Source organism: Indicator indicator, chromosome 37, assembly GCF_027791375.1.
Source record: "Indicator indicator isolate 239-I01 chromosome 37, UM_Iind_1.1, whole genome shotgun sequence".
NCBI lineage: Eukaryota > Metazoa > Chordata > Aves > Piciformes > Indicatoridae > Indicator > Indicator indicator.
Genome location: NC_072046.1, coordinates 2,976,139 through 2,999,744, shown reverse-complemented (window position 1 = coordinate 2,999,744; position 23,606 = coordinate 2,976,139). Strand labels below are relative to the sequence as shown.

Genomic DNA, 23,606 nt, shown 5'->3' with positions numbered 1-23,606 from the left:
AGGTTGCCCAGAGAAGTTATGGAGGCTCCAAGCCTGGAAGTGTTCACAGCCAGGCTGGATGGGGCCTTGAGTGGGAGGTGTCCCTGCCTATGGCACGGGGGTTGGAACTGGATGATCTTGGAGGTCCCTTCCAACCCAACCCATTCCATGAATCTAGGAATCTATCCACTGGAAGTTGCTTTCCATGGGACTTAGCAGAAGTCTTCCTCATAAAGGTAGCATCAGGGGAGTGCTGATGTCTCCCACTCCAGATGGGGCAACCAAGGCACTGAGCACACATCACACTGGGGAGCACTTTGCTGTGAGTGTGGTGAGACACTGGCACAGGCTGCCCAGGGCAGTAGTGGACACCTCCTCCCTGGGAGTGTTTAAGACCAGGCTGGATGAGGCTTGGAGCAAGCTGGGCTGGTGGGAGGTGTCCCTGCCCATGGCAGGGGATTGGAACTGGATGAGCTTTGAGGTCCCTTCCAACCCAACCCATTCTGTGATCCCATCCCAGTCTGACAACCAAATCTATTCCTCCCAGACCCACAGAATCACAGAATGGTTTGGGTCAGAAGGGATCAATGCTCCTTCCAAAAGCACCTCAGAAGGTTTGCTCTGACATCCCCAGCCCCCCTCCCCCCTGCCCAGGTGCAGGTGACACAGCTCAGCCCCCAGGCACAGGCTGCAGCTGCCTCCCAACCCATCCAGCTGCCTTCTGCCAGCCCTTGAAAGGACCTTTCAGTAAGTCCCAATCAAAGAGGTGGTGGCAGGAGTGAGCCCCTCCCATGGGAAAGGTCCAACTCCCTGCATTTGTGTGTTCCCACTTCCTGAGGAGGTGACCTGGCAGCAGCTTGAAGACAGCTCAGGGTAACAGCCCTGGAACTGCAGCTCTTGGTGCTGCTGCAAGTTCCCCAGGGCTCAGCAAGCTGCATTCAGTGGGGAAAAAAATAAAAAAGGTGTTGAAGATGAGATCACCTCCAGCTTGGGATGCTCCAGAGCCCCAGGTTGCCAAATCCTGAGAGAAGGTGGCAGGGAAATCTCACTGGGGAGGGACTTGTAGTGCCAGGGCAAGGGGCAAATGGCTTTGAGCTGGGAGAGGGGAGATTGAGACTGGAGATGAGGAAGAAATTCTTGAGAGTGAGGGTCCCTGGGGATGCCATGGGCAAAGATGTGAAGAGTTGGGGCAGTGGGGAAAGGAGCAAAGGAAGGACATGGAGCTGCTAGAAAGGGTCCAGAGGAGGCCAGGAAGATGATCAGAGGGCTGGAGAAGCTCTTCTGTGGGGACAGGTTAGAAGAGTTGGGGCTGGAGAAGAGAAGACTCCAGGGAGACCTCAGAGCAGCCTTCCAGTACCTGAAGGGCTCCAGGAGAGCTGGGGAGGGACTTGTGACAAGGGCTGGGAGTGCCAGGATGAGGGACAATGGCTTTGAGCTGGGAGAGGGGAGACTGAGGCTGGAGATGAGGGAGAAATTGTTGAGAGTGAGGGTGGAGAGAGACTGGCACAGGTTGCCCAGGGAGGCTGTGGCTGTCCCCTCCCTGGAGGGGTTCAAGGCCAGGCTGGATGAGGCCCTGAGCAAGCTGGGCTGGGGGGAGGTGTCCCTGCCCATGGCAGGGGCTTGGAATGGATCTTGAAGGTCCCTTCCAACCCAACCCATTCCATGACTCTGTGAGCCCTCAGCTCACCCTTGCTCTGCTCTGCTGTGTCTGGGCTCAGTATCTCCCAGCTCAGCTCCAGAAACTGGGAAAGAGAGGCTCCAAGAGCTCAAGCTGTGGGGCTGGAGCAGATCCACATCCCACCAGCCACGATGGATTGGACCTGTGGAGCCCACAGGGGGCCTGGGATTTTAGGAAAGCTCCCACAGCTGTCAGGTGGATCACAGAACCATGGAACTGCTGAGCTTGGAGGAGACCTTTGAGATCATCAACACCAAGCACTCCCCTGGAGCTCCCCAAACCACCACTGCTGCTAAGCCACTGGAGCTGAGCAGCGCTGGGACCAGACCTCCCCTGCAAAGGGGACCAGTAGCAGGGCTTGGATAAACCTGCAGCCCCCTGCCCCCAGCTCCCCTCCCTGCAGGGCAGGTTGATCTGCAGGCTCAGAGTGCCATTGGGGGTGGGGGGCATGGACACACACACACACAAACCACCCCTGCCCCCCAGCCTTTTGCAGTGGGGAGCTTATCCTGGGGATATTCCACAGGGAAAACCAGTCCAGGAATGTTTCTCTGCTGGGCAAACCTTCAGGGAGGGTTTGTTGAGCCCCAGCAGCCATAGCAACCAGCCCTGCTGCAGGCTCTGCCTGCCCTTCGCTGCTGCCTGCCCCTGCCATGGAGCTGGGCACAGGGAGGGGCACACTTGGGGGCTGCAGGGACACCCCAGCAGGGCCCTGCTTCAGCCCACAGGAGGTAAGCCCTAGAGAGCAGCTCTGGAGTTCTATGGGATGGGCAGGGCTCCCAGGGGCTGGATGGGGAAAACAGGAAGGGGTGGGGAAGAGGAGCTGGGGTGGGGGTCGGGGGGGGGAAGAGGAGCTGGGGTGGGGGTCGGGGGGGGAAGGAAGGTCTGGGGGCAGCAGTGCTGCTCTTTGCAGATGCCTCCCTGCAGAGCCTGGGTCCCTGGGGTGGGCACTTCTGCACAGGGCCATGTGCCCAGGGGTGGGGACCTGCCAGGTGTGCAACACATCCTGCCTCAGGGCTGCACCCCTGGAAAGAGAGGGCTTGGGGCAAGCCCACCCTGCCCTGAGGCCCTCAGCCCTGCTCCCCCCGGGGTCATTCTCAATCTGCCACCAGCTCCTGTCCCCTCTCCTCTCTGCCATCATCTCCTGTCCCCTCTCCTCCCTGCCATCATCTCCTGTCCCCTCTCCTCTCTGCCACCAGCTCCTGTCCCCTCTCCTCCCTGCCATCATCTCCTGTCCCCTCTCCTCTCTGCCACCATCTCCTGTCCCCTCTCCTCTCTGCCATCATCTCCTGTCCCCTCTCCTCTCTGCCATTAGCTCCTGTCCCCTCTCCTCTCTGCCACCATCTCCTGTCCCCTCTCCTCCCTGCCATCATCTCCTGTCCCCTCTCCTCCCTGCCATCATCTCCTGTCCCCTCTCCTCCCTGCCACCAGCTCCTGTCCCCTCTCCTCCCTGCCATCATCTCCTGTCCCCTCTCCTCCCTGCCACCAGCTCCTGTCCCCTCTCCTCTCTGCCACCAGCTCCTGTCCCCTCTCCTCCCTGCCACCATCTCCTGTCCCCTCTCCTCTCTGCCACCATCTCCTGTGCCCTGTCCTCCTGCCCCACGAACAGGACACTCGAGTGGGAGACCCCAGGGGCTTTCCTTCCCCTCCTGCCTTTCAGCCCGGGTCCCGGTGCTGTCCCCATGGAGCTGTCCCGGTGTCCCAGCAGCCGCTGATCATCCTCCAGCAGCTTCCCGGGCCCCTGCCCCCCCCTGCCGGCCCCCCGCCCATCCGGGGAGGTGAGTGAGGTACCCCTGGGAGAGGCCAACGCTCAGCTCCATCCTCTGCTCCTCTTCCAGCCTCTCCAGGGAGAGGGAGGCAGGGGGAATCATAGAATCATAGAATCAGTCAAGGCTGGAAGGGACCACAAGGCTCAGCCAGTCCCAACCCCCCTGCCATGGGCAGGGACACCTCACACTACAGCAGGCTGGCCAGAGCCTCATCCAGCCTGGCTGCAAACACCTCCAGGGATGGAGCCTCAACCACCTCCCTGCACAACCCATTCCAGGCTCTCACCACTCTCATGGGGAAGAACTTTCTCCTCACATCCAGTCTGAATCTCCCCACTTCCAGCTTTATTCCATGCCCCCAGTCCTATCACTCCCTGATAGCCTAAAAAGTCCCTCCCCAGCTTTCTTGGAGCCCCCTTCAGATCCTGGAAGGCCACAAGAAGGTCACCTTGAAGCCTTCTCTTCTCCAGACTGAACAGCCCCAACTCTCTCAGTCTGTCCTCACAGCAGAGCAGCTCCAGCCCTCTGCTCATCCTGGTGGCCCTTCTCTGGACACCTTCCAGCATGTCCATGTCCCTCTTGGAACAGAGGCTCCAGAACTGGATGCAGTACTCCAGGTGGGGTCTCAGCAGAGTGGAGCAGAGGGGGAGAATCCCCTCCCTGGCCCTGCTGGCCACACTTCTCCTGATGCAGCCCAGGCTCTGCTTGGCTCTCTGGGCTGCAAGTGCTCACTGCTGGCTCCTGGTGAGCTTCTCATCCCCCAGCACCCCCAAGTCCCTCTCCTCAGGGCTGCTTTCCAGCCAGTCCCTGCCCAGCCTGGATTTGTGCTTGGGATTGCCTCCACCCAGCTGCAGGACCTTGCCCTTGGTCTTGTTGAACCTCCTGAGGTTGGCTTGTGCCCAGCTCTGCAGCCTGTCCAGCTCACTCTGGATGGATCCCTTCCCTCCAGCTGTCTGCTGCACCACACAGCTTGGTGTCATCAGCAAACCTGCTGGGGGAAGCTGTGCCCACCCTCCCCAGCCTGGCAGGACTGGCCACACTGTGCCTCCACTGCTGCTCTGTCCCACAGGGTCCCAGTTTTGGTGGTTTTCCCAACATTCAAGTCTGGGCTGGCTTGGCCACCCCAGGATGCTCCCAGGGAACAATTTTGGGCTGGTTTTTGCCTTCCACCTCTCTCTCTTCTCCAAAGTCTCCTCCCATGGGGGTGCAGGGAGCCTCTCCAGGGCTCCTTGGTCGGACCAGAGAGGGACAGATGCCAGCCCCAGAGCCCATGGGAAGTGCAGCAAGATTGAAGTCTTGGCTGTAGGGCTTCACCCAACCTTGTGCAACCTGGGACCCAGCAATCAGAGCTGGGGGAGCAGACAGCAGAGACTGGGGGGGGGGGGGGGGGGGAGAGGAGAAGGGGTTTTGTGGTCCTTGGGGATGCCATGGGCAAAGATGTGAAGAGTTGGGAAAGTGGGGAAAGGAAAAAGGAAGGACATGGAGCTGCTGGAGAGGGTCCAGAGGAGGCCAGGAAGACGATCAGAGGGCTGGAGAACCTCTCCTGTGGGGACAGGTTGGAAGAGTTGGGGCTGGGGAAGAGAAGACTCCAGGGAGACCTCAGAGCAGCCTTCCAGTACCTGAAGGGCTCCAGGAGAGCTGGGGAGGGACTTTGGACAAGGACTGGGAGTGACAGGATGAGGACAATGGCTTTGAGCTGGGAGAGGGGAGATTGAGAGTAGAGATGGAGGAGAAATTCTTTAGGGTGAGGGTGGGGAGACACTGGCACAGGTTGCCCAGGGAGGCTGTGGCTGTCCCCTCCCTGGAGGTGTTCAAGGCCAGGCTGGATGAGGCCTTGAGCAAGCTGGGCTGGGGGGAGGTGTCCCTGCCCATGGCAGGGGGTTGGAGCTGGATGCTCTTTGAGGTGCCTTCCATCCTGATGCATTCCATGAGAAGGTGGAGCTGCCCTTAAAAGCAGAAGGAGGCAAAGTCCCTCTGAGGACTGCTGTGGAAAGCAGAGACCCCAGCCCTGCCCCTGGCAGCCCTGCCCTGGGGGCTGGCTGCTTTTCCAGCAGGATGGGAGGGATCCATTAGGAGCTGCCAGCCCTTTGTGTGGTTTCCCCTCCCGGTTCAATGCCTGGCTGCTGGCTCCATCCCTCCTCACAGCTCCAGCTCTGACCAGCTCCCAGCTCCTGCTGTGATGCTCCTCCCTGGAGCTGCCCTGGGAGCCCATCCCTCAGCCTTGCCCTGGGCAGCCTGCTCTAGCTGGAGCTGTCCCTGCTGAGTGCAGGGGGCTTGGAGAGGTGACCTGGGAGGCTCCCTTCCAACCTGATGCAATCTCTGAGTCCCTGCAGCCATGGAAGGGTTTGGGGATGTGGCACAGGGGTGCCCAAACCCTTTCTCACCCAGGCTGCAGCTAGCAGGGGCTCCCAGATCCCATGCCCAAAGCCAGTGGGATCTCAGAGGTGTCTGAGATGCCACCTCCAGCAGGTTTGCAGGCGTTTTGCAGGCATTTTGCAGGCATTGGAGATGTTTTAATGGGGAGGCAGAGCCTCTGGAGCTGGCCTCCCCTCAGCAGCCAGCCTGCAGCCTGGGCACCCAGCCAAGGGCAGTGGGCAGCTAGCTGGTACCTGCACAGCCACTTGGGTCCCAGCTCCTCATGTGGACCAGGCAGGGGCTGCAGGGCCACTGAGCAGCCTTGATCTAAAGATGTCCCTGCTGAGTGCAGAGGGTTGGACCAGGTGACCTCGAGAGGTCCCTTCCAGCCCAAAGCAGTTTGTGATTCTGTGCCCCTCTCCTGGCCCCAGCTCCTGGGAATGGAGATAGGATCAGCCCCCATGGTCCAGCCCAGGCTCCTGCCTCCTTAGGGGGTTCAGTATTGAAGGGGACCCACAGGCAGGCTGGGGAGGGACTGCTCAGAAGGGCTTGGGGTGATAGGGCAAGAGGCAGTGGTTTGGAACTGGAGCAGGGCAGGTTTGGGTTGGCCAGCAGGAGGGAGTTCTGCCCAGTGAGGCTGGGGAGACACTGGAACAGGCTGCCCAGGGAGGTGGTGGAGGCTCCATCCCTGGACATATTCAGGATCAACCCTGATGTGTCCCTGGGCAGCCTGCTCTAGTTGGAGCTGTCCCTGCTGCCTGCAGGGGGGTTGGAGAAGATGCCCTTGGAGGGTCCCTTCCAACCTGATGCATTCTGTGATCTGAGCTGCCTCGTGTGGGGGGTGGTGCAGAGCAGAGCTGACCCTGGGGTGCTCTCCCTGTGCTGACCCCCCCCCCAGGACATCAAGGCAGAGGCTTTGCCAAGCTGCTGAGCGCTGCCAGGGGCAGAGCCATTCTCCTCCACATGGGTGGAAAGTCTGATGCCTCCAGCCCCACTAATCACCTTTTGTGAGCAGCCTTCAGCAAGCCAGAGCAGATGTTTCATCACATTTGTGAAGGAGAAAAGGCTGCAGGGTGGCCATTGGGAAGCTTTAGCCAAGCAAGAGAATTTTTAAATGCCACATGGGGCCTCCCACACTGGGGAGGGGGCAGCCTGGCTTGGCTCCTACTGCTTGGGCACAGGGACAAGCCTTGGTGCCACCCCATCCCAGGAGCTCAGCCCTGGAAGTGTTTAAGACCAGGCTGGATGAGGCCTTGAGCAGCCTGGGCTGGTGGGAGGTGTCCCTGCCCGTGGCAGGGGGGGTTGGGGCTGGATGAGCTTGAGGGTCCCTCCCACCCCAACCCATTCTGTGACCCTCCTGGCCTTGCTCTGACCCCTCTGTGACACAGAGCCCCTCACTCTCTGGCAGATCTGCTGGAGCTGATGATGATTCAGAACTCCCAGATGCACCAGGTGGTGATGAACAGCCTGGCTGTGGCCACCCTGACCTCCTGTGGGCTCGGGCCAGCCCCAGCTGCTGCCCAGGTGAGGGGCAGGGACAAGGGATGGGCACAGGCACCACAGGGCCAAGGAGGTGGGCAGAGGGACCTTTCCAGAGCTGCTCAGGGGAGTGGGGACAGTGAGGGGCTGCAGTGTGTCCAGAGAAGGGCAGTGAGGCTGCTGAGGGGTCCTGTGAGGAGCAGCTGAGGGAACACTGGAAGAGGTTGCCCAGGGAGGTGGTTGTGGCCCCATCCCTGGAGACATCCAAGGTGCAGCCTGGTGTTGATGAGGATGTCCCTGCTGAGTGCAGGGGGGGTTGGACTGCATGACCTTTGGAGGTCCCTTCCAACCCAGACCATTCCATGATTCTACAGCTGGGGGTGTTCAGCCTGGAGAAGAGGAGGCTGAGGGGAGCCCTCATTGCCCTCTGCAGCTCCCTGAAGGGAGGCTGCAGTGAGGTGGGGGTTGGGCTCTTCTCCCACAGAACAAGTTATAGGACAAGAGGAAATGGCCTCAAGCTGCTCCAGGAAGGGTTTAGATTGGACATGAGGAACAATTTCTTCCCCAAAAGGGTCAGCAGGCACTGGCCCAGGCTGCCCAGGGCACTGCTGGAGTCCCCATCTCTGGAGGGGTTTCAGAGCTGTCTGGATGAGGAGCTCAGGGCCATGGTCCAACAGCTGTGTCCAGGGAGAGGTTGGTTCTGGTTGGACCTGATGATCCTTTCCAGCCAGGCCGTTCTATGTCTGTTCCCCTCCTTGGCACAGAGTGGGACTCTTCTGGGCACAGCAGTTGGGTGGCCTCAGTCCAGGCTCTGCAGCCCCTTGGGGTTTTGGGGCTCCTTGTGTTGGTTTGACTGCCCAGTTCCACCAGTACAGGTCACATCCAGGCTGCTTGGGAGAGGGGAAGAGGCAGGACCCTCCCTGCCAGCTGCTGCACTGGGCTGAGCTCTGCTCCTCGGGCAGGGTGGCACTGCTAGGGTGGCACTGCCAGGGCTCCCCTATAACCCCATCCTCAACACCACTCACGTCCCACATTTCACCCCCCTGGGAGGAACCGTTGCTGCTTTCTTGGTGAGGCAGGAGCTGGGCTGTGGGCAGCTGCCAGCTGGGGATCCCCAGGCATGCACCCTCCTATGCTGCCCACCCAGTGCCCACCAGTCCACCAGGCTGGCCAAGACTGGACCCTGCCCAGAGCATCTCTACAGCTGGCTCAAAGGGACTCCCTCCCAGCAGCACTTTGAGGTCCCACCTGTGGCACTGCCACCTCCCCATGTCCCCAGCAGCTGGGTTCCCACCCTGGCTGAAGGTGGGGGCTCTGTGTGGGTAGGAGCCCACCCAGCAGGACCCTGGGAGGGCCAGGCAGTGCTGGTGGCATCACAGCCAAGGGTGGCTCCACGGGAACTGTCTCCTTGGTGCTTTGGGGAGCAGTGCCCCAGGGAGGTGGCTGCCAAAAGGGGCCTGGCACAGCCCTGCCCTTTGTTCCTCCCTGCAGGTGATGGCAGTGCCTTTGCAGAGCCAGGAGGAAGAGGAGGCTGTGGTTTTCCACCATCACTACATCCCCTGCCCCGGGCCTGCTCCTGCCCTGCCCTGGCTGGTCCCAGCACAGGGTGAGAGAGCAGCAGCTGTGCGGTACCTGGGCACAGGGGCAGCAGCTGAGGATGGGCAGAGGTGAGTAAGGAGAGAGCTCCTGAAGGGGTCTGGAGAACAGGGCTGGGGAGCAGCAGCTGAGGGACCTGGAGGTGCTCAGTCTGCAGAAAAGGAAGCTGAGGGGAGAGCTCCTTGCTCTCTACAGCTCCCTGAAAGGTTGGAGCCAGGTGGGGGTTGGGCTTTTCCCCCAGGGAAAAAGAGACAGGACAAGAGGAAATGGCCTCAAGCTGCCCCAGGGGAGGATCAGGTTGGACATGAGGAACAATTTCCTTACTGCAAGAGTGCTCAGGGATTGGCACAGGCTGCCCAGGCAGGTGGTGGAGTCCCCATCCTTGGAGGTGTTGAGGAAAGCTGTGGCCATGGCACTTGGTGGCCATGGTGGGGTTGGGTTGATGCTGATCTCCGAGGCCTTTGCCAACCTGAATGCTTTTATGACTCTATGACTGCCTGCATGTCCCTGTGGGCCTTGGTGCTACAGGACAAGCTGGGCCACGAGGGGCAATGCCAGCCTGCCACTTAACTCCTGCCCTTGCCCCTCTCCAGCCATGCAGTGCCCCCTCCTCCCCCCCCCAGCGCCACGGGCACCGTGGGACCCAGCGTCTTACCAGCAGCAGGTAAGGCCATGCCCTCCTCATGCCCTTCAAGGAGGACCTCTTGCCCTCAACCAGGTCTAAGGCTGAGCTTTTCCCACTCCCTCCACCCCCCCGGGGCTTGGATATCTCCCAGGTCCTCTTTACTTTGGGGTCTTCTGTCCCCTCTCCGCAGAGTACTACGACATGATGGAGGAGAGGCTGTGAGCTCCATGCTTGCCAGGATGGCTTCTCCTGCCCATCCCAACCCTCAACCCAGAAGATCCTGCAGGTGCTGGGCCATGCTCCTCATGGCTGTGGGGGGTGGCTGGTGGGGAGGAAGGCAAAGTGCCCAGCAAAATGCACAAAAGTGCATTTTGCTGGGCACTTTGCCTTCCTCCCCACCAGCCACCCCCACACCTCTGGATGCCACCAAGCTTGGCCCAGATGCCAACATGACCCCTCCCCAAGGCCCCTCCACGCTCTGCAGATGGCTCTCCAGCAGTGTGGGCACCACCTCTGTGCCAAGCCATGAGGACACAGGAGCAGCACGAGCTGTGCTTTGCCCCCTCCCCCCTGCCAAGGCTGGCTGGGTGGGTGGAAGGGACACGATGAGCAAACGCCAGCCCAGGTGGCCCTGAGCTTCTTTCAGTCCCCTTGCAGCTCTCCAGGCAGCACTGGTGCTTGTAATTAATTTGCTTTGTTAAGGGCCCTGCTGTCACTAATTAAGCAGCTCTAATTAGCCGGGCTCCTGGCTTCCTGCCTGAGGTCAGGGCTCTCTGCAAACTGGGGAGGGGGAGTGCTGGGGCAATACAGGGAGGTGCTGGCGGTTGGTGCTGAGGTGTTCCTGGCTGAGCACAGCATGGGGGAGAGCTGGATCTGGCCCTGGTGGGGATGAGGTTGGGGCAGCAGCTTGGGAAGAGCCACCTCAGTGTCCCCTCTGCTCACCAGGAAGGAGGGGGAAGTGGGGGCAGAAGTGTTTTGGGTGCTGGAAGCTGCTCCTTGCCTCTGCTACCCCCACAGTCCCTCTTGGGGGGCCCTGCTCTGCCCCCAAGGTGGGGCTACAGCCCAGCTTCAGGGCTGGTGGTCATGGGGAGCTCAAAGCATGCAGCAAGCTGGTGCCCAGGCAGTGGCACCTTCAATCCCCTTCCTTCTGCCCCCAGCTGGGCACGAGGACTGCCAGAGCTGCAGGGCACGTGGGTTGCTTCTCCTGGGATTTGGGTCTGGAAGGCAAGGAAGTTGTAAACTGGCATTGGGTCTGGAAGGTTCTGGAAGCTGTAGAGACACCTTGAAGGTGACTTTGTGGCTGTCCCCTCCCTAGAGGTGTTCAAGGCCAGGCTGGATGAGGCCTTGAGCAAGCTGGGCTGGGGGGAGGTGTCCCTGCCCATGGTGGGAAGGTTGGAGGAGATGAGCTCTGAGGTCCCTTCCAGCCTGAGCCATTCTGTGACTCTCTGACTCTGTGACTCTCCTGTGCCTCTCCTGGAGCCCCAGTGGAAAGGAGGCTCCTCCCCAAGCCCTGCCCTGAGCTGTGCTGCCTTGGCACAGGCAGATCTTCTGCTCAGCCTGGTTGCTGCTGAAGCTGGAGAAGCTGCTCCACAACGTGGAGCAAAAGAAGAGAGTTGCTGGGTTGTGGTATGAAGGCACATCTCCAGCTGGGGCACCAGCAGGGGCTGGGAGCACCACCAGAAGCTGGGAGCACCACCAGAAGCTGGGGGCACCACCAGGGGCTGGGGGCACCAGCAGGGGCTGGGAGCACCACCAGAGGCTGGGAGCACCACCAGAAGCTGGGGGCACCACCAGGGGCTGGGAGCACCACCAGGGGCTGGGAGCACCACCAGAGGCTGGGGGCACCACCAGGGGCTGGGGGCACCACCAGGGGCTGGGAGCACCACCAGAGGCTGGGGGCACCACCAGGGGCTGGGAGCACCACCAGAAGCTGGGGGCACCACCAGGGGCTGGGAGCACCACCAGAGGCTGGGGGCACCACCAGGGGCTGGGAGCACCACCAGAAGCTGGGGGCACCACCAGGGGCTGGGAGCACCACCAGAGGCTGGGGGCACCACCAGGGGCTGGGAGCACCACCAGAAGCTGGGGGCACCACCAGGGGCTGGGGGAGTGGCCAGGCAGAGAAGGGAAGAAGAACATCCCAAAGCTGGGCTGGGTTGGAGGAGGAACCAGCCTGGTTCACAAAGGTTTCCTCATCTGCAGAGACAGAAAAGGGAAGAAGGAGTAGAGGAGTCACCTGAGGATGGGGTGGACAGGAAGGGTGGGCTGGAGATATGACCCAATCTGAGTTTGAATATGAGAATAATGAGGGGAATGGGAGGGGATAATGAGAATAATGAGGGGATTGCAACACCCCTGGTGGAAGCAACCCTTGGCTCCTGCTGGTACCCTTTAGCTGCAGTCATGAGCAGCATCATGCATCCAGGAGCCCAAAGGCATCTGCCTGCACCCACGTCAGATAGGGAGAAGGTGTGGGTGGAAGGAGCAGCTCTGGGCATGTAGGGGAAGGCACCAGGGGAGAACAGAGAACCACAGAATGTTAGGGGCTGGAAGGGACCTCAAGAGCTCAGCCAGTCCAAGCCCCCTGCCAGAGCAGGAGCACCTCGAGCAGGTCACACAGGAACTCATCCAGGCAGGTCCTGAATATTTCCAGAGGGAGACTCCACAACCCCCCTGGACAGCCTGCTTCAGGGCTCTGTCACCCTCACAGGGAAAAAATTCTTCCTCCTGTTTCCATGCAACTTCCTATGCCTCAGCTTCCACCACTGCCCCTTGTGCTGGCATTGGGCATTACCCAGCAGAGCCTGGCTCCAGCCTCTGGGCACTCCCCCTGCACATCTTTATCACCATCAATGAGGTCACCTCTCAGGCTCCTCCAAGCTCCAGAGCCCTCAGCTCCCTCAGGTTCTCCTCCTAAGGAAGATGTTCCACTGCCTTCAGCATTTTTGTGGCTCTGTGCTGGACTCTCTCAAGCAGTTCCCTGAGGTCCTTCTTGAAATGAGGGGCCCAAAACTGGACACAATATTCCAGATGTGGCCTCAGCAGGGCAGAGGAGAGAGGGAGGAGAACCTCTCTGACCTACTGACTGATGCTGAAGGTGGTTGTGCTGCAGCTGGGTGCTGCCAGATGAGGCACGGAGCTGCTGGGATCTGCCTCAGCCCAGGCAGGCAGAGTGGGCCCCGTTTGCCCCAGAGCCCTGGCAGGGCTGGCATGGGAAGGCACCAGGGGAACTCTCTGCTCACAGGCTGCTGCCCCAAGGGTCAGAGCCAAGCTGATGGCTCTGGCTGTCCCTGGCAGAGCCTGGGATGTGGAACAGCTTGAACTGGCAGATGCTGAAAGCAGGCCAGGGATGGCTTCACTGTGCCAGGCACTGGGTTTGAGCAGTCAGAGGAGAGCTCTCCTGGGGCAGCCCTGGCTGCTGGGAGCGGAAGGGGAGGCTAATTACAGCCCTCTGCTAATTGCAGCCTGGTAAACACCTAACGCAACCAGCCCTGCCTGCCAGCTGGGGCGAGGGCTGGCATCTCCTGCAGCCCAGGGCTGGCATCTCCTGCAGCCCAGGGGGGGCACAGGGCCCACAGCCTGCTGGCATGGCTTGGACCTTGGTGGTGAGCATACCTTCAAGACGACTGAGTCCAACCACTGCCCCTGCTCTGCCAAGTCCACCACGAAGCCACGTCCCCAGGCACCACATCTGCACAGCTTTTGGACACCTCCAGGGGTGGTGGCTCCACCACCTCCCTGGGCAGCCTGGTCCAGTGCCTGACCACCCTTCCAGTGAAAAAAAACTAATCTAAACCTCTCCTGGAGCACCTTGAGGCTCTTTTGTTCTAGCATAGAGTCCTGGAATGGGTTGGGTTGGAAGGGACCTCCGAAGCTCATCCAGTCCAACCTCCCTGTAGTCAAGCAAGGGAGTCAAGCATCCTCCACTAGATCAGGCTGCCCAGAGCCCTGTTGAGCCTCACCTCGAATATCTCCAGGGATGAGGCCTCAACTACCTCCCTGTAGTGTTCTATCACCCTCATGGTGCAGAGCTTGTAGCACTCACCTCATGATGACTTCCTCCCAGGGAGAGCCAGAAGATCTCCCTTATCCTTATGGATGTCGGGCTTTGGATGAGGAAGGCCAAAGGGACTCCTGCAGCCCCAAGTGTGGGGAGAAGGATCTGGGGAGCAGCACAAGCCTGGCAGGGAGCAGCAGGGGGATGATTTCCAATAACCTGATCACCTGCAGGGTGAGGCTTGGGCATTCACCGCCATGCCAACAGGGATCTGCAACGAGTCTTGCCAGGCTGGTGGGCACGGAGCAGATCCAGCTCCTGCTGTCCCTGCCAGCTGAAATCCTCCTTTCCTGGGGTCCCTCTGGCCAGGAGAGGTGCCCAGAGCACAGCCACCTTTGTGGGCAACGGATCTGATTGCATCAAGTCAGAGGCACAGCGACAGCTTCTGAGAGCGCAGGAGGGCACTTGGCAGCAGGGACACCTTGGGTGACTCAGGGTCTCTGGTGTTGAGTCACCACCACTCTCTACTCCTGGTGGGGTTGCCTGCCTCCCATTTGCACCAGTCCAGCCCTGACCTCTGTACAGGGTGAGATACACACAGCACCTGCCCCTGGGCCAGCCCCACACGCCCACAGCCTGCTGTGCTGATCACTTGAGTCACCTGCCCTGCTCCTCAGCGGCCCCTGCGCCACTTGCCTGGCTCCCAGGAGCAGGAGCTGAGCTCCTCAGCATCCTCCTGCCCACAGCAGCACGATGGAGGTGGTCCTGCTCCATGGGCTGCTGCTCCTCCTCCCCTTGGCCCTGCTGCTTTACTGCTACAGTGCCACTGTCCAGTACTTCTGCAAGGTGGCCTTCTTCAACTGCTGGATTGTCACCTTGGCCACCCTCCTGTCCCCCTTGGCAGCTCTTCGGGGACGTTCTGTGGAGAACATGAAGTGAGTATGGCCTGGGGATGTGCTTCTGCTGTGGAGATGGCTGGGGCTGGGCTAGGATGCCCTGTGGTCTCGTGGCCATGTGGCTCTCTGCTGCTCTGGGTGCACCTCCTGCCATGTCCTGGCTGCTGGTTGAGCCCTGGAGCCACGCTGAGGGCTGTGGTCATGTCCATGTGGCAAGGAAGGCTCCATCTACATCTTGTGGTGAGGTAGAGGTCATGCCCAGGGAAGGTTACACCACGGTGAGGGTGGCCAGCTAGGTGAGGACTGGAGGATGAAGTAGCACAGAGGGGATCATCCCTGACCACCATGGCATTGAGGTCACCCCCTGGGAGGGCCACGGTGGGAGGGTGGCAGAGCTCAGAGGTACCATCATGAGCAGGGCACAAACTCACACCCATGGCTGCCTGCTGGCAGTGCAGCCAGGGCTGGGCCCAGTGGGAGCCCCGAGGATCACATTTTGTCAGAGGGAACTTTGGGACGTGCTGGTGCCATCAGCTGCCTCATGGCACGGTGCCCTCCCGGCATGGCACACACTGGCAGGGTGGCAGCAGCCCAGATAGCATCGCTGTGCAACACCAGAGGAAGGGCTGCCTGCTTCCAAGGCTGCTGCAATCCTGTTACTGGATTCCTGGGCACGATGGCATTCCAGGGGAGATGTAATTATGTCATGCCTGAGCCGGTGGCATCCGCTCAGCTGGAGCCATCGTGAGTCTCCTGCTGGATTTCAGGCCCTGGGCAGGAGGGTGGGCAGAGGTTTGGGGGTCATCGGCTCCCTGTGGAGCTCCTCCCCCTCCTTCTTGCCGTGCTGTGCTGACAGGCACACGGTGGGAGCCGCTCGGAGCAGCGGCAGGAAGGCTCCCGGCGGGGCGGCAGGAGGGGAGCGGCGCAGGGCTGACTCTGCCCTGCCTTGTCCTACCGCCTGCGGCTTGCAGCACCCTCCTGTCGTAAGGCTTGGCTCCGGGGCACTGCCACGGCTGCTTGGCTTCTCTGCAAGGCTGCATCCCCCGAGGGGCAGCGGCTGGGCTGCTGCTCCAGCAGACCCTACCCCCGGCACTCCTCCTTCTCCCTCTGTGCCTGCCTCTACTCTCTCCTCCCAGACTTTTCTCTCATCCCCACCTGGTGCTGCCGGCACTGTCCCCTGCCTTGTCCCCTGTGGGCTCCCCCTGACGGGTTGCTGCCAGGTGTGTGGCCCCTGGCACGGTTGCTGTTCCTGATGTGGGTTGCAGTGCTCCATTTCATCACCAACAGCTTCCCGGTGCCTTATCTCCACTCTGGCTGCTGCAATCCCCATTGCTCCATCCTCCCTCCATCCATGTCGACATTCCCATGCCGAGGATCAATCACCCTTCATCACTCTGCCATCCTGGGGTTACCCTTCTTGCCCAACCCTCCCTGCATGGTGACACCTCTCTTCCTTGTTCTCCTTTTCATCTCCTCCACCTCTCCCCACCCTGCAGGTCCATGGAGGTGTTCCCTCTCCTCAATGGAGCTGAGTTGCTTTTCTCTTCCCTGCTCTTTTCCCCCTCCCCCTGCAGCACAAAGCTGCCCTTGGGGTGCTCTGCAGGGAGAGTCCTTGGAAACATCATCAAATGGCTTGGGGAGGACCTTAAAGATCATAGAATCATAGAATGGCCTGGATGGAGAAGACCTTAAGATCATCAGGTCCAACCTCAACCCAAAGTCTCCTGGCACACAACAGTCAGACCATGGCCCTAAGTTCCTCAGCCAAACATCTTTTTAACTCCTCCAGGGATGGGGACCCCAGCACTATCCTGGGCAGCCTGGGTCTGTACCCAAATCCACATCCCTGAAGAACTTTCTGTCTCAAAACTGTTCCTCTGCATGTCCACCTTCAGTGCTCATCCCTCAGCACCTCTCAGCTGTGTTCCAGCTCCTCTGGCTTTAGGTATCTGCAGTGCAGGCTGGAGCCTGGTCTCTGGGTTTCCAGCCCCCACACACAGATGCAGCTCTGGACATAGTTAGGAGCCCTGGGGTGAGGTCCACCTGGCCAGAGGCAGTTGTCCTGATTGGGATGGGATGAGAGGAAACATCCTCAAATTGACCCAGGGGAGGCTTAGGTTGGACGTGAGGAAAAATTTCTTCCCCTAAAGGGTTGTCAGAGCCTGGCCCAGGCTGCCCAGGGCAGTGGTGGAGTCTCTGTCCCTGGAGAGGTTTCAAAGCTGTGGAGATGTGGTGCTGAGGGCCATGGTTTGGTGGTGCCCTGGCAGTGCTGGGTTAAGGATTGGACTCCATCATCTTAAAGGTCTCTTCCACCCCAAACAATTCTGGGATTCTATGGTTTGCACCATGGCTGCAGGCAGATATCCCATCCCTTATCTTCCTTTCCTACTATCCCTGGACATCAAACCCCTGATCCTTTTTCCCTCCTGCCATCTTGTGCTGGTTGCTCCTCTTCAGCTGCAGCTCCAGTGCAGACTTTCTGTTACTTGAGCCAGCAGTTGGCCTCACCCTGGGGATGGCTGCAAGGTTAGCTCTGAGCTAGGCAAGCCACAGATGTGCTTAGAAGAGTCAAGCATCACTGCAACTGGACACAGACCCACCTTGGGGAACCAGGTCTAGCCTGGCCCAGCTTGCACCTTGCTCCCTGAGTGGTTGTGGAAGGCTGGAAAACATCAAAGAGCACAACCCTGTGTTTGCTGATCTGCTCCCAATGTGTTCCCCTGCCCTAGGCTGCTGCGTGCTGCAATCCTGCCCCTCAAGCACATCTATGGCATCAAGATGCAGGTGAAGGGCTCTGAGCACCTGAACATCAAGGAGCCCTATGTGATGGTTTGCAACCACCAAGCTTCCCTTGACCTCCTGGGTATGTGCAAGGGATGGGAGTTGGAGCTCCTCACTGCCTGGGCAGCCTTTAGGGTGCTGCAGTTTGGCATGTGTTGGACCAGGCTGCACAGGGAGGTGGTGGAGTATCCATCCCTGGAGGTGTTTAAAAGCTGTGGAGATGTGGTGCCTGGGGATATGGCTTAGTGGTGGACTTGGCAGAGGAAGGTTAATGGTTTGGTGTTTTGATTGCTGAGAAGTGCCCTCCTGCAGGCCAGCAGGCAGCTGTGCTGGGCTGCAGCCAGAGGAGTGTGGGCAGCAGGGCAGGAGAGGAGATTCTGTCCCTTGGCTCTGTTCTGCTCAGACCTCACCTCCAATCCTGCCTCCAGGTCTGGTGTCCCCAGCAGAAGAAGGACACAGAGCTGCTGGGGAGAGTCCAGAGGAGGCCACAAAGATGATCCAAGGGCTGGAGCAGCTCTGCTGTGAGGCCAGGCTGAGGGAGCTGGGGGTGTGCAGCCTGGAGAGGAGAAGACTCCAGGGGGGACCTTAGAGCTGCCTTCCAATACCTGAAGGGATCCTACAGGAAGGCTGCAGAGGGACTTCCTGAGGGTGTCTGGAGACAGGACAGGGGGGAATGGTTTGAAGCTGAGGCAGAGCAGGGTTAGAGTGGAGCTGAGGAGGAAGTTCTGCAGTGCAAGGGTGCTGAGACTCTGGAACAGGCTGCAGAGGGAGGCTGTGGCTGCCTCCTCCTTGGAGGCGTTCAAGGCCAGATTGGATGAGGTCTTGGGCAACCAGGTCTGGTTGAGAGGCATCCCTGCCCATGGCATGGAGGGTGCAGCAGATGATCTCTCAGCTCCCTTCCAGCCAGAGCCATTCCATGGCTCCGCTCATCCTGTCCAACCTTCCTAGCACAGCTCGTGGTGGGGATGGGGGGGCAGATGTTTGGCTGTGAGGCTCCTCAGGTCCTCCCAGCTCAGCCAGAGTAGTTCCCCACCTAGAGCAGCTGAGCCTAGCTGAGAGGTGTCCCTGCCCATGACAGGGAGGTTAGAGCAGGTGATCTCTGAGGTCCCTTCCAGCCTAAGCCATCCTGTGACTCTGTGATGATTCTATGACTTGATGACCTTGAAGGTCTTTTCCAGCCTGAAAGATTCTGCTTCTAAGGGTGGACCAGGCTCACCCCGGGGGTCCCAGCAAGGCCAGCACCAGGGTTTGTAGAGGGCAGCATGGTGGGCACGGGCCAGGAGAGCTGCTGGGACAGGAGCCTGGGGCTGCAGCAGGAGGGCTGAGGCAGTGGAAGCTGCTGTCAGGTCGCTACAGCCTGGTTGGTCCTGGGTGCCTTTGGGCGGGGACAGATCCTTTCCCCTCCTCTCCACCCTCCAGGCATGGTGGAGGTGATTCCCGACCGCTGCGTGCCCATCGCCAAGAAGGAGCTGCTGTACCTGGGCACGGTGGGCTGGGCCTGCTGGCTCAGCGGCATCATCTTCATCGACCGCCAGAGGAGGGCGGAGGCCATCGACGTCATCTCCCGGACGGCCAGGACCATGCTGCGGGACGACGTGAGGGGCACCGGCGGCAGGGGGCGGCTGGGGAGCGCCGGGGCGGGGCTGAGGGTGAGGGTGAGGGGAGGAAGGGCACGGCAGGCCCCGGGGTGCGGAGCTCGGGCTCCATGCTCACGTCTCTCCCGTGCAGCTCCGAGTCTTGATTTTCCCTGAAGGCACCAGGAACCAGAAGGGGTCCATGCTGCCCTTCAAGCGTGGGGCTTTCCACCTGGCCGTGCAGGCTCAGGTGAGAACATCCTCCTCCACTGTCCTCCTCCTCCTCTGTCCTCCTCCTCCGTCCTCCTCCTCCATCCTCCTTCTCCTCTATCCTTCTCCCCCATCCTCCTCTTCCATCCTCCTCCTCCATCCTTGTCTTCCATCCTCCTCCTCCATACTTGTCTTCCATCCTCCTCCTCCATCATCCTCCATCACCCTCCATCCTCTTCCTCCATCTTCCTTCTCCATCCTCCTCCATCTTCCTTCTCCATCCTCCTCCTCCACCCTCCTCTTCCATCCTTTTTATCCTCCTTCTCCATCCTCCTTCTCCATCCTTCTTCCCCATCCTTACCCCCCCTTCTTCCCCATCCTTCCCCCCATCCTCCTCCCTAATCCTCCTCCTCCATCCTCCTCTTCCATCTTCCTTCTCCATCCTCCTCATCCATCCGCCTTCTCCATCGTCCTCCTCCACCTTCCTCCTCCATCCTTCTCCATCTTCCTCCCCCTCCACGTGTCCTGGATGGAGTGGGGTGGGCTTGCACCTTGGGGCAGTGGGATGGGGAACATGAGGGGCTCTTGGGGTCTGCAGTCCCCAGGGACAGGCATCCTGCTTGTGCAAGCTCCAGGGAGGGGACGAGGACCTGCTGAAGCCTGGGGGGAGGCAGGAGCTGGAGTCCCACCCGTGGTGGTGGGGTGTGGGGGTCTGTATGGAGGACACTCCTGACTCCCCATCTCCTGCAGGTTCCCATTTTCCCCATGGTCATCTCCCCATACTGGGACTTCTTCAGCTCGAAGGAGAAGAGATTCACCTCTGGTAAGAGATGGGTGAGAAGCCCCTTGCTGGAAGGCAGGGCTGGTGGTGGGCACGTGGGGCTTGGAGGTCTCTTTGTGGGATGCCTGAGGCTTGGAGAGGCAGCTGGTGGGAAGAAGACCTCGCTCCTGGTGGGTTTGTCTAACAGCATCCTTGGCCTTTGCCTTCCCTCCACAGGGACGTGCAGCATCCAGATCCTGCCCAGGGTAGAAACCCAGGGCCTGACCCCGCAGGATGTGCCCCAGCTGACAGAGAGGGTCCAGCAGGCCATGGCTGATGTCCTTGCTGAGATGGCTGCAGCTCGCTCTGGGCACCAGCACTGTGGTGCTGCTGGAGCTGCCAGGGACACAGGCAGCCCACGGTGCCAGGAGGGCACAACCCGGACCAGCAGTTAGGACCAAGGCTCTCAGGGATGTGAGGGAGGTGCCACAGCCAGAGCTGGGCCCTGCTCTCCCCTTGTCCCCTGTGGATGTGCTCTTCAGACCTGCCACTGCCCTCTTCCACTTGACCAGGAGGAGAAACTTCTTTGCTGTGAAGGTGCTGGAGGCCTGGAGCAGGCTGCCCAGAGGGGTTGTGGAGTCTCCTTCTGTGCACAGATTCCAGCCCCAGCTGGGCATGGTGACCCTGGGCACCCTGCTGGGGGTGTCCTGCTTCAGCAGGGGGTTGGACTGGATGGTCTCCAGAGGTCCCTTCCAACCTCCACTCTCCTGTGTGGTCCTGTAACAGTGCCCTGGTGCCAGGGGAAGCAGAGCAGTGCAGGACTCTGCTGGGGGCTCATGGCAACACTTCCCACCCCTGATGGTGTGGCTCATGGTGAGGTTCCCCCATGGGCTTGCTGGGTTGCTTCTTCCAGAGGCTTCTGCAAGCTGGCAATGCTGCCAGCCCTGGGGAGGGGTCCAGAGTGCAGTGAGTGGCTTGGGAGGGGGCAAGAGGTCCAGGGGATGTTGCCATGTGGGCAGAGCATCCTTGGTGGTGAACTGTGAGCCAAGGGTGCAAGCTTAAACAGCCCAGCAAGATTAAACAGGAGGTGTGTGCCCAATGTCCTGCCTGTGCTGAGGGGGCTGAGGGAGCTCCACCTCCTTGCCTGAGGGTCCTGCATCACTGCACCCAGAGCATCCCTAGGGACACCACAGCTTCTCTGGGGGGTGCAGAACTGGGTGGTGGGAGAAGCATGGTGCAGGGTGAGGGCTGCACTGGGCTGGGCTAGGTCTGAGAGGAGCCCTGTGGAGAAGGGCTTGGGGTGCTGGTGAGGGAAAAGCTGGAGATGAGCTGGCACCAAGTGCTGCCAGCCCAGCCCTACCCTTGTCCTGGGCTGAGCCCCAGCAGTGTGGGCAGCAGGGGCAGGGAGGGGATTCTGCTCCTCTGCTGTGCTCTGCTGAGACCTCCCTGCAGTGCTGGGGCAGCTCTGGAGTCCTCAGCACAGCACAGACAGGGACCTGGTGCAGCAGGGCCAGAGGAGGCCACAGCAATGCTGGCAGGGCTGGAAGCCCTCTGCTGGGAGGCCAGGCTGAGAGAGTTGGGCTTGGGCAGCCTGGAGAGGAGAAGGCTCCAGGGAGACCTTCTGGTGGCCTCTCAGTGCTTCAAGGGCCCAGCAGAGAGCTGGGGACAGAGTTTTGAGCAGGGCCTGAGGTGACAGGACAAGGGGGGATGGTTGGGAAGTGAAAGAGGGAGATTGAGAGTGGAGAGAAGGGAGAAATGTTTGACACTGAGCGTGGGGAGAGCCTGGCCCAGGCTGGGCAGAGAGCTGGGAGCTGCCCCATGGCTGGCACCAGTGCAGGGGAGGTTGTGTGGGGCTGGGAGCAACCTGCTGTGGTTGGGGCTGTCCCTGCTGGCTGCAGGGGGTTGGATTGGATGAGCTTGAAAGGTCTCTTCCAACTCAACTTGTTCTGTCATTCAGAGACTCTGTCCTCTTTCCTGTGGGCTCTCAGTGGCCATGGCTGCTGTCCCCATGCCTGCTGGGCACCATCCTCTGCTCACCTCCCTAACCCTCAGAAGGAGTCCCACATGGTGTTGGTGGCCAGGAGAGTCTGGTCTCCACCAGCCCCATGGACTGAAGGGAGCATGGCCCTGAGCTTCTCCTGCTGCCCCAGGGTGTGGGCATGGCTCAGTGCCCCAAGGGTTCCCTGAGGTTCACTGTGAGCAGCTGGGGGCCACCAGCACACCAAGCCCTTCAGGACACAGGACAGGATGTTGGGGGCCATGAGGAGCATGAGGCTGATCCAGGAGCAGGAGGGGCTTTGCCTCTGAGAGCAGTGCCTGCAGGGGAAATACTGCCCAGAGGATTTGTCAGCTGCTGGTGGCTTGGGAGCAGGAGCCCAAGTGCCTTGTCCCAGAGCAGGCAGCACTGACCCCATGTGGTGCTGTTTCTCCTCCTGCCTTGTTGCCCATGCCATGAATGTTCTCTCTGGTTTGGGTGCAGCTCTTTATTCAGCAGAGGGAAGGGAAGATGCAGCCCCTCTGGACACATCACTGAGGGGCACAGGAGAGCTGAGCCTCCAAGACCAGCTGAGTTTGGGTCAGCACTGGTGAGAAAGAGCCTGAAGAAAGAAACTTTCTTGCAAGAAAAAAACCAGCTTGCTGCTTCCACTTCCCTTAGCCCACTTGGATATTTCTTTGTTTGCCAGCCTGGTTGAGCGGGGGCAGGGACAGGGCTGCACCCAGGGCATCCCTGAGCACCCTCTCCATGGCCACCCATCAGGCTTCCACTCATCTCCCAAGGCTTTTTGCCAGCCCAGGCTCAGCTCACCTGCCCTGGTGTCCTCTCCAAGGGGCTGCAGTGGCATTAACTCAAGGGCAACCAGGACTCCCCGGTGGGCTCAGAGTCTTCTTCTCAACCATGTTGCTCAAGCTCCTGCTGGGTCAGGTGAAGGGGACCAAGGGATGGGCAGAGGCTGCCAGCCCTGGAGGTCGTGGGTGTCTGGTGAGTATGGCAGGGGTGGGGGTGGAGGGACACCAGGCAGCTGCAGTCTTCCTTCACTTCGATGCTGGAGGCTTTAAAAGCAGGAATACAGCATGGATAGAATCATGGAATGGAAGGGAAGGGACAGTTAAAGCTCAGCCAGTCCAACCCTCCTGCAGCCCCCAGGGACAGCCCCAACCACAGCAGGTTGCTCACAGCCCCAAACAACCTCCCCTGCAGTGGTGCCAGCCATGGGGCAGCTCCCAGCTCTCTGGGCAGCCTGGGCCAGGCTCTCCCCACCTTCACTTCTCCCTTCTCTGCAGTCTGAATCTCCCTCTTTCACTTCCCAACCATCCCCCCTTGTCCTGTCACATCAGGCCCTGCTCAGAACTCTGTCCCCAGCTTTCTGCTGGGCCCTTGAAGCACTGAGAGGCCACCAGAAGGTCTCCCTGGAGCCTTCTCCTCTCCAGCTCTGAACAAGCCCAAAGTGGTTATGAGACCAGGATCAGAGGCACCCTGCCCTGTCCCAGAAATGCCTCTGCTGCCTCTGACAAAAGCCCCTCCTGGAGCCCATCCCCACCAGCAGCTCAAGGCCACCAGTGCCAAGCTGAGCACCCTTGGGCATGGTGTAATGAGAGGAACCAACTGAACATCCCACAGCCAGGGGTCTCAAACCTACAACCTCACCCGGGAAGGGAAGGGAAGGGAAGGGAAGGGAAGGGAAGGGAAGGGAAGGGAAGGGAAGGGAAGGGAAGGGAAGGGAAGGGAAGGGAAGGGAAGGGAAGGGAAGGGAAGGGAAGGGAAGGGAGAAGGGAAGGGAAGGGAAGGGAAGGGAAGGGAAGGGAAGGGAAGGGAAGGGAAGGGAAGGGAAGGGAAGGGAAGGGAAGGCTCCATCCGTGCACACAGGCTCTGGGCACCCTGCAGCACCCACAGACAGCAGCCAGGCTG

The 23,606-nt window shown here is 60.3% G+C and overlaps 2 protein-coding genes across 2 annotated transcripts; both read left to right on the top strand.

The window, feature by feature from the left end:
* The first annotated feature begins 2,310 nt into the window (after positions 1–2,310).
* On the top strand, positions 2,311–9,703 carry PRR29 (proline rich 29). The gene is made up of 6 exons (XM_054396424.1): positions 2,311–2,388; positions 3,318–3,435; positions 7,172–7,305; positions 8,752–8,927; positions 9,450–9,520; positions 9,672–9,703. The coding sequence occupies exons 1-6, from the start codon at positions 2,311–2,313 to the stop codon at positions 9,701–9,703; spliced, it is 609 nt and encodes a 202-aa protein (XP_054252399.1).
* A 4,528-nt stretch (positions 9,704–14,231) lies between these two features.
* On the top strand, positions 14,232–20,154 carry AGPAT1 (1-acylglycerol-3-phosphate O-acyltransferase 1). The gene is made up of 6 exons (XM_054396423.1): positions 14,232–14,413; positions 17,104–17,237; positions 18,575–18,750; positions 18,884–18,979; positions 19,690–19,762; positions 19,937–20,154. Exons 1-6 carry the CDS (start codon positions 14,232–14,234, stop codon positions 20,152–20,154), a joined length of 879 nt encoding a protein of 292 aa, XP_054252398.1.
* The last annotated feature ends 3,452 nt before the right edge of the window (positions 20,155–23,606 follow it).

Coding starts and splice junctions, on each gene's coding strand:
- AGPAT1 (XM_054396423.1), top strand. CDS start 14,232: ATGGAGGTGGTCCTGCTCCATGGGCTGCTGCTCCTCCTCCCCTTGGCC. Junction 14,414..17,103: donor CGTTCTGTGGAGAACATGAA/GTGAGTATGGCC, acceptor CCCCTGCCCTAG/GCTGCTGCGTGCTGCAATCC. Junction 17,238..18,574: donor AGCTTCCCTTGACCTCCTGG/GTATGTGCAAGG, acceptor TCCACCCTCCAG/GCATGGTGGAGGTGATTCCC.
- PRR29 (XM_054396424.1), top strand. CDS start 2,311: ATGGAGCTGGGCACAGGGAGGGGCACACTTGGGGGCTGCAGGGACACC. Junction 2,389..3,317: donor CCTGCTTCAGCCCACAGGAG/GTAAGCCCTAGA, acceptor CCTGCCTTTCAG/CCCGGGTCCCGGTGCTGTCC. Junction 7,306..8,751: donor CAGCCCCAGCTGCTGCCCAG/GTGAGGGGCAGG, acceptor TCCTCCCTGCAG/GTGATGGCAGTGCCTTTGCA.